The 7,406-nt window shown below is 46.7% G+C and overlaps 1 protein-coding gene across 1 annotated transcript; it reads right to left on the bottom strand.

The window, feature by feature from the left end:
• Positions 1-300: 300 nt before the first annotated feature.
• dffb (DNA fragmentation factor, beta polypeptide (caspase-activated DNase)) lies at positions 301-6,993 on the bottom strand. The gene is made up of 7 exons (XM_072448535.1): positions 6,835-6,993; positions 6,304-6,430; positions 2,400-2,582; positions 1,946-2,025; positions 1,599-1,772; positions 1,348-1,448; positions 301-781 (listed from the first exon to the last, which is right to left on the bottom strand). The coding sequence occupies exons 1-7, from the start codon at positions 6,955-6,957 to the stop codon at positions 460-462; spliced, it is 1,110 nt and encodes a 369-aa protein (XP_072304636.1). The 5' UTR covers positions 6,958-6,993; the 3' UTR covers positions 301-459.
• Between the last annotated feature and the right edge of the window lie 413 nt (positions 6,994-7,406).

Raw genomic sequence — 7,406 nt, forward strand, 5'->3', positions numbered from 1 at the left:
AACAGAGAAACTTGGTTTGGTGATTTAGTGCAACATAAAACATATAAACCTATAGCAACATCGGAGCAACACACTCTATATGGACAACATCGTTAAAGGATACACATTATGAACTCAACTTAGAATGAAAAAGTGTTTCTTCATCATTCAAAGTTGTATTTTTGATTCCTTCATGTCCCTGAAGAGGCGGGGCTTAGGAGTTCTGCAGTTTGGTTTTACTGATCCATTTTAGATGGTTTACAATGAACAAAATGTAAAATGGTGATACACTTATTTTATAGTTCAATTCTAAAATACCTGAGACAGATGAAAACACCAAATGTGTTCAGTTTAAAACAAGTTGATTCAGTATTTTAAAGCCTAACTAAACATTGCATCAGATTGTGTACACTGCAGAGTCCTGACGGTCACAGTGGTCAGATAAAAACACAGCTCTGTTACTCTAGTCTTGTCCCAGCTTCAGCGCCTCCTCTTCCCCCGGGCCGGTTCTCTGGCCTCGCCCCGGGCCGGTTCTCTGGCCTTCCCCCGGGCCGGTTCTCTGGCCTTCCCCCGGGCCGGTTCTCTGGCCTTCCCCCGGGCCGGTTCTCTGGTTCCTCTGTAGATCTTTGTGGGGTCACAGTGCAGGTTGTGGGCTCCCTTCTTGTGGCAGGTGATGTGCACCAGTTTGAGGTTGTGGCGGGTGAAGAGCAGCCTGTAGAAGTAGTCCAGGCTGATTCCGGAGCTGGGACGCTTCAGGTGGCACTGCAGCAGGGCCGGGACGATGCTGCGCTTCTTCTCAATCCTGTGCAACAAGAGACGCTACAGACAATCTCAAGGTTTCACAGACTAAACTGTCAAAGGCTGAAAATACAGATACTGCAAGTGTTTGGAGTCTGCCTCACAAACACTTGGAAGGATTTGTGTGTCTCAGTCATAGGGCACATGACCAAAGAAAATATGTCTTTATATTATAAAAAAGGCTGATCCTTTCAGTCTCGTCTCCTTATTTGTGACCACAGACTATTTTATGTAAACATTCTTGTGCCTTTTAATTAAGTCAATGCTCTATATATATATATATATATATATATATATATATATATATATAATATATATATATGTGTAAGTGTGTAAGTGCCTGTATGCCTTCATTTATTGATCTTTTTAATTTGATGGTTTATTGACATTTCTATCTTGATATTTTCTTTGTCTTTATAAATGTGTATTCATGTATTCAAAGGTACTTTCTTTAGTTTCCCGTGTATGAATAAATACAATTATTTTAATTTCTGGTTGTGATCAATAAATCTTTACACAATGTTGCATAGAATGTGTGGTGTAAATGCTGAGTGTGTTGCGAGGCGTGACCTGTGGTCCAGGTTCCAGGTGCTGAAGAGGACTCTGCTCGCTCTGCTGCTGTACGGGTTAATGGAGTGGAGCGAGCGGCACAGAGCTTCATCAAACGAGCCCTGCACAGGACACACAGCTCATCTGTACTGTATCATATACATTCTACTAGTTATTAAGAAGGTTGATAAAGGAAACTATAAAACAACTGGACAATAGAGACCGTTGCATTAGCTTTGGCACTAACACTGCACACGTTCTCCTCCTTGTACCTGGCAGCTGAACCAGCCCTGTGAAGTGCACATGCGGCTCGGCTCCTCCTCAGTGCGGTCGAAGTACGCTCCGTTGTACTTGTCCTTCTTCAGCATGTGGCCCAGACTCTGCAGCGTCTTCTCTAACTGTGCTCTGGTCCTGGCCTGCTCTATGCTCCTGGAGGCCTCCCTCACCTGCAGGACAAGACAACATGCTGTCCAAAGAGGAGGACACAGGTCTCAGGAGGACACAGGTCTCAGGAGGACACAGGTCTCAGGAGGACACAGGCCTCAGGAGGACACAGGCCTCAAGAGGTCATCCTGAGCTGACCAGGCCCCGAAGGCCCCAGGCGAATGTGGAGAGGCACCTCCTTCATGTAGCTGCGGATCCGGCCCTCACAGTTGAATCTCATGTAGGACGACTTGGTCTTGAATCGAGCGTCAACTCCTGCAATGACCGCTCAGGATTACACAGAGACACAGAGTAACAGAGTAACTGAGTAACTGAGTACTGTCTCTGAAACACATCTGCAGCAGAAGAACATGTCGTACTGACGTTGTATTGTGTGTGTACGTTTGTTAGTGAGTTGTGTGTGTACGTTTGTTAGTGAGTTGTGTGTGTACGTTTGTTAGTGAGTTGTGTGTGTACGTTTGTTAGTGAGTTGTGTGTGTACGTTTGTTAGTGAGTTGTGTGTGTACGTTTGTTAGTGAGTTGTGTGTGTACGTTTGTTAGTGAGTTGTGTGTGTACGTTTGTTAGTGAGTTGTGTGTGTACGTTTGTTAGTGAGTTGTGTGTGTACGTTTGTTAGTGAGTTGTGTGCACCTTGGAACCAGTCCTGGTCATGTCCTCTGGTCTCCTCCTCAGACGTGTCCTCCAGGTTATGGATCATGTCCCGGAGGAGTTTGTTTGTCTCTGGAGAGCGAGGGTCAGACAGCAGAGTCCTGACCGCCTCCAGCAGCTGCTGCCGGTGCTCTGTGGTCAGCAGGCGCTCCAGGTCACTCACCACTGGAACACAGACACAGACACAGACACACGTACAAACACACACACACGTACAAACAAACACACACACACACACGTACAAACGCACACACATGTACAAACGCACACACACATGTACAAACGCACACACACACACATGTACAAACGCACACACACACACATGTACAAACGCACACACAATTATGTACACACACGTTAGTAAGGAAAAGTGCACAAAGAACGTGAGCTTGGTGCTGATCCTCGTACAGAAAACACATTGAGCTGGTTAAAGACAGAGTCACATGACTAAAGCTCAGCGTCCTCTCTTGTCCCCCAGACACTGCTCTGTGCTCACTTTGTCCTCTCCTGTCCCCCAGACACTGCTCTGTGCTCACTTTGTCCTCTCCTGTCCCCCAGACACAGCTCTGTGCTCACTTTGTCCTCTCCTGTTCCCCAGACACTGCTCTGTGCTCACTTTGTCCTCTCCGGTCCCCCAGACACTGCTCTGTGCTCACTTTGTCCTCTCCGGTCCCCCAGACACTGCTCTGTGCTCACTTTGTCCTCTCCTGTTCCCCAGACACTGCTCTGTGCTCACTTTGTCCTCTCCTGTTCCCCAGACACTGCTCTGTGCTCACTTTGTCCTCTCCTGTCCCCCAGACACTGCTCTGTGCTCACTTTGTCCTCTCCTGTTCCCCAGACACTGCTCTGTGCTCACTTTGTCCTCTCCTGTTCCCCAGACACTGCTCTGTGCTCACTTTGTCCTCTCCTGTCCCCCAGACACTGCTCTGTGCTCACTTTGTCCTCTCCTGTTCCCCAGACACTGCTCTGTGCTCACTTTGTCCTCTCCTGTTCCCCAGACACTGCTCTGTGCTCACTTTGTCCTCTCCTGTTCCCCAGACACTGCTCTGTGCTCACTTTGTCCTCTCCTGTCCCCCAGACACTGCTCTGTGCTCACTTTGTCCTCTCCTGTTCCCCAGACACTGCTCTGTGCTCACTTTGTCCTCTCCTGTTCCCCAGACACTGCTCTGTGCTCACTTTGAGCTCCAAATACATTTAGAACACTTTATTAACCACATAAAGGTTGACATAAGGTGAACTGAAGACTTTGAATAGAGAATGTTTAGTAACTAAAAGTATATTAATCATGAAAATCAGAAATTGGTTTGATTATTTTCATTCTGAAATGCTGCACTTCTTGTGTTGTGCATGTGCTGTGTTGTGCATGTGTTGTGCATGTGTTGTGTTGTGCATGTGTTGTGCAAGTGTTGTGCAAGTGTTGTGCATGTGTTGTGCTGCGCATGTGTTGTGTTGTGCATGTGCATGTGTTGTGCATGTGATGTGCGTGTGATGTGTTGCGCATGTGTTGTGCATGTGCTGAGCATGTGTTGTGCATGTGTTGTGCATGTGTTGTGCATGTGTTGTGCATGTGATGTGCATTTGATGTGCGTGTGATGTGCATGTGATGTGCATGTGTTGTGCATGTGTTGTGTTATGCATGTGTTGTGCATGTGATGTGTTGCGCATGTGTTGTGTTGTGCATGTGTTGAGCATGTGTTGTGCATGTGTTGTGCATGTGTATGTGATGTGCATGTGTTGTGCATGTGTTGTGCATGTGATGTGCATTTGATGTGTTGCGCATGTGTTGTGTATGTGTTGTGCATGTGATGTGTTGCGCATGTGTTGTGTTGTGCATGTGTTGTGTTGTGCATGTGTTGTGCATGTGATGTGTTGCGCATGTGTTGTGTTGTGCATGTGTTGTGTTGTGCATGTGTTGTGTTGTGCATGTGATGTGTTGTGCATGTGTTGAGCATGTGTTGTGCATGTGTTGTGCATGTGTTGTGCATGTGATGTGCATTTGATGTGCATGTGATGTGTTGCGCATGTGTTGAGCATGTGTTGTGCATGTGATGTGCATGTGATGTGCATGTGTTGTGCATGTGTTGTGCATGTGTTGTGCATGTGATGTGTTGTGCATGTGCAGTGCATGTGTTGTGCATGTGTTGTGCATGTGTATGTGATGTGCATGTGTTGTGCATGTGATGTGTTGTGCATGTGTTGTGCATGTGTTGTGCATGTGTTGTGCATGTGATGTGCATGTGATGTGTTGTGTGCATGTGTTGTGTGCATGTGATGTGCATGTGCAGTGCATGTGCTGTGCATGTGCTGTGCATGTGTTGTGCATGTATATGTGATGTGCATGCGTTGTGCATGCGTTGTGCATGTGTTGTGCATGTGTTGTGCATGTGATGTGCATGTGATGTGTTGTGCATGTGTTGTGTTGTGCATGTGTTGTGTTGTGCATGTGTTGTGTTGTGCATGTGTTGTGTTGTGCATGTGCATGTGTTGAGCATGTGTTGAGCATGTGTTGTGCATGTGATGTGCATTTGATGTGCATGTGTTGTGCATGTGCTGTGTTGTGCATGTGTTGTGCATGTGTTGTGCATGTGTTGTGCATGTGATGTGTTGTGCATGTGCAGTGCATGTGTTGTGCATGTGATGTGCATGTGATGTGTTGTGCATGTGTTGTGTTGTGCATGTGATGTGTTGTGCATGTGCAGTGCATGTGTTGTGCATGTATATGTGATGTGCATGTGTTGTGCATGTATATGTGATGTGCATGTGTTGTGCATGTGTTGTGCATGTGTTGTGCATGTGTTGTGCATGTATATGTGATGTGCATGTGTTGTGCATGTGTTGTGCATGTGATGTGCATGTGATGTGTTGTGCATGTGATGTGCATGTGATGTGCTTGTGTTGTGCATGTGATGTGCATGTGTTGTGCATGTGATGTGCATGTGTTGTGCATGTGATGTGCATGTGATGTGCATGTGATGTGCTTGTGTTGTGCATGTGATGTGCATGTGTTGTGCATGTGATGTGCTTGTGTTGTGCATGTGTTGTGCATGTGTTGTGCATGTGTTGTGCATGTGTTGTGCATGTGTTGTGCATGTGATGTGCATGTGTTGTGCATGTGTTGTGCATGTGTTGTGCATGTGTTGTGCATGTGTTGTGCATGTGATGTGCATGTGATGTGCATGTGTTGTGCTTGTGTTGTGCATGTGTTGTGCATGTGATGTGCATGTGATGTGCATGTGATGTGCATGCGTTGTGCATGTGATGTGATGTGCATGCGTTGTGCATGTGATGTGATGTGCATGTGTTGTGCATGTGATGTGCATGTGTTGTGCATGTGTTGTGCATGTGATGTGCATGTGATGTGCATGTGTTGTGCTTGTGTTGTGCATGTGTTGTGCATGTGATGTGCATGTGATGTGCATGCGTTGTGCATGTGATGTGCATGCGTTGTGCATGTGATGTGATGTGCATGTGTTGTGCATGTGATGTGCATGTGTTGTGCATGTGTTGTGCATGTGATGTGCATGTGTTGTGCATGCGTTGTGCATGTGATGTGATGTGCATGTGATGTGCATGCGTTGTGCATGTGATGTGATGTGCATGTGTTGTGCATGTGATGTGCATGTGTTGTGCTTGTGTTGTGCATGTGTTGTGCATGTGATGTGCATGTGATGTGCATGCGTTGTGCATGTGATGTGCATGCGTTGTGCATGTGATGTGATGTGCATGTGTTGTGCATGTGATGTGCATGTGTTGTGCATGTGTTGTGCATGTGATGTGCATGTGTTGTGCATGTGTTGTGCATGTGTTGTGTTGTGTTGCCTCTGGGATTTTGAACATGAGAATTTCAAATAGTCTCTAAAGTCATTCTTGACTTTAGTAAACTTGCCTCCTTTCCAGCTCTGGTCCCGGGACAGCAGCACCAGCTCACAGTGCTCAGGCAGGGCCCCAAAGCCCCTGTCTGTGAGCGGGGTCCCATCAGAGGACAGGCACATGTGGGCCCCTGAGCGCGGCACCTGCAAACACCACAAACAGCACAGGCTTTTAGACATCTACTTTCAACCATGTTAGAAGATTGTTTCCACATGAAAAAGTTATGTTCAGTTTTTTCTTTCACCCACAGACTGGAGGGTCCGGGGCCAGTGAGAGGGGACAGTCAGTGAGAGGGGCCAGTGCTCTCCGGGATTCACAAAGTACCGTTTAGACCAGCTTTTAGTCCATGTTCAGTAAGATATTGGTTCAAAAACTTAGTTATGGTGTAGAGCCGGTTCAGTCGTTTTTGGCCCACTTTAAAGCACGGGACCAGATGAAACTGCGGACGTAACGGGCGGTGTCAGAAGATGTCAGAAGATGTCAGAAGATGTCAGAACCTGTCAGAACCTGTCAGAACGTGTCAGAACATGGATCTCTTCCATCAGACCTTGAGATAGTCGCATGTTTTGTGGATCAGCTCGTTGAGGCTCCGCGCCGCCACACCGTGTCTCCGACTGTCGCTCACTCCGCGGACTTTCACCGCTTTGGGCTTTATAAAGAGCCCGGACATGAGCCTGAGCCGTTTGGGTTTGTTTGGAACTTCTGTTTCTGCTTCTGTTTCTTCTTCTCGGGTTTTTTTGGCGGGTGCCACCAGAGTCATGTGCTCTTCCGCCCCCTTCTGGGCTGGAGGGTCAGAGCATATTTATCAGCTTTGTTTCCCTCAAGAATTTTACTAAGTCATTGCATTCCGTTAAAACCACAGAATGCATAAACTAAACACTTCTTCTCTGCTCCTGATACAATCCTGCTTAAAAACCTCCCTCTTTCCCTCAAATCTCCTGCATCGTAATAGGACAAGCTCCACTGACACTTTCAGCTCCACATTCACATCATCCTGAAAGATGTTTCCCCAGTAACATTAACATTTTATTTAAGCCAGTGTGTCCCAATCTTAATCTTGTCATCTCCACCTGCTTCTTCTGCTCAGCCCCAGAGTTTTTACCTTCTTTTGTGCCTGGT

The sequence above is a fragment of the Eucyclogobius newberryi genome, unplaced genomic scaffold, assembly GCF_026437365.1.
Source record: "Eucyclogobius newberryi isolate DKJ021-1_F unplaced genomic scaffold, fEucNew1.0.hap1 SCAF_17, whole genome shotgun sequence".
NCBI classification, from domain to species: Eukaryota; Metazoa; Chordata; class Actinopteri; order Gobiiformes; family Gobiidae; genus Eucyclogobius; species Eucyclogobius newberryi.

Bases quoted from the DNA above. Each gene is read 5' to 3' on its own strand.
- dffb (XM_072448535.1), bottom strand. From the start codon at position 6,957: ATGTCCGGGCTCTTTATAAAGCCCAAAGCGGTGAAAGTCCGCGGAGTG. The intron at 6,431-6,834 runs GTCTGATGGAAG...TGGTGTTTGCAG, and splicing joins AAACATGCGACTATCTCAAG to GTGCCGCGCTCAGGGGCCCA. The intron at 782-1,347 runs GTCACGCCTCGC...CTTGTTGCACAG, and splicing joins ACCTGGAACCTGGACCACAG to GATTGAGAAGAAGCGCAGCA.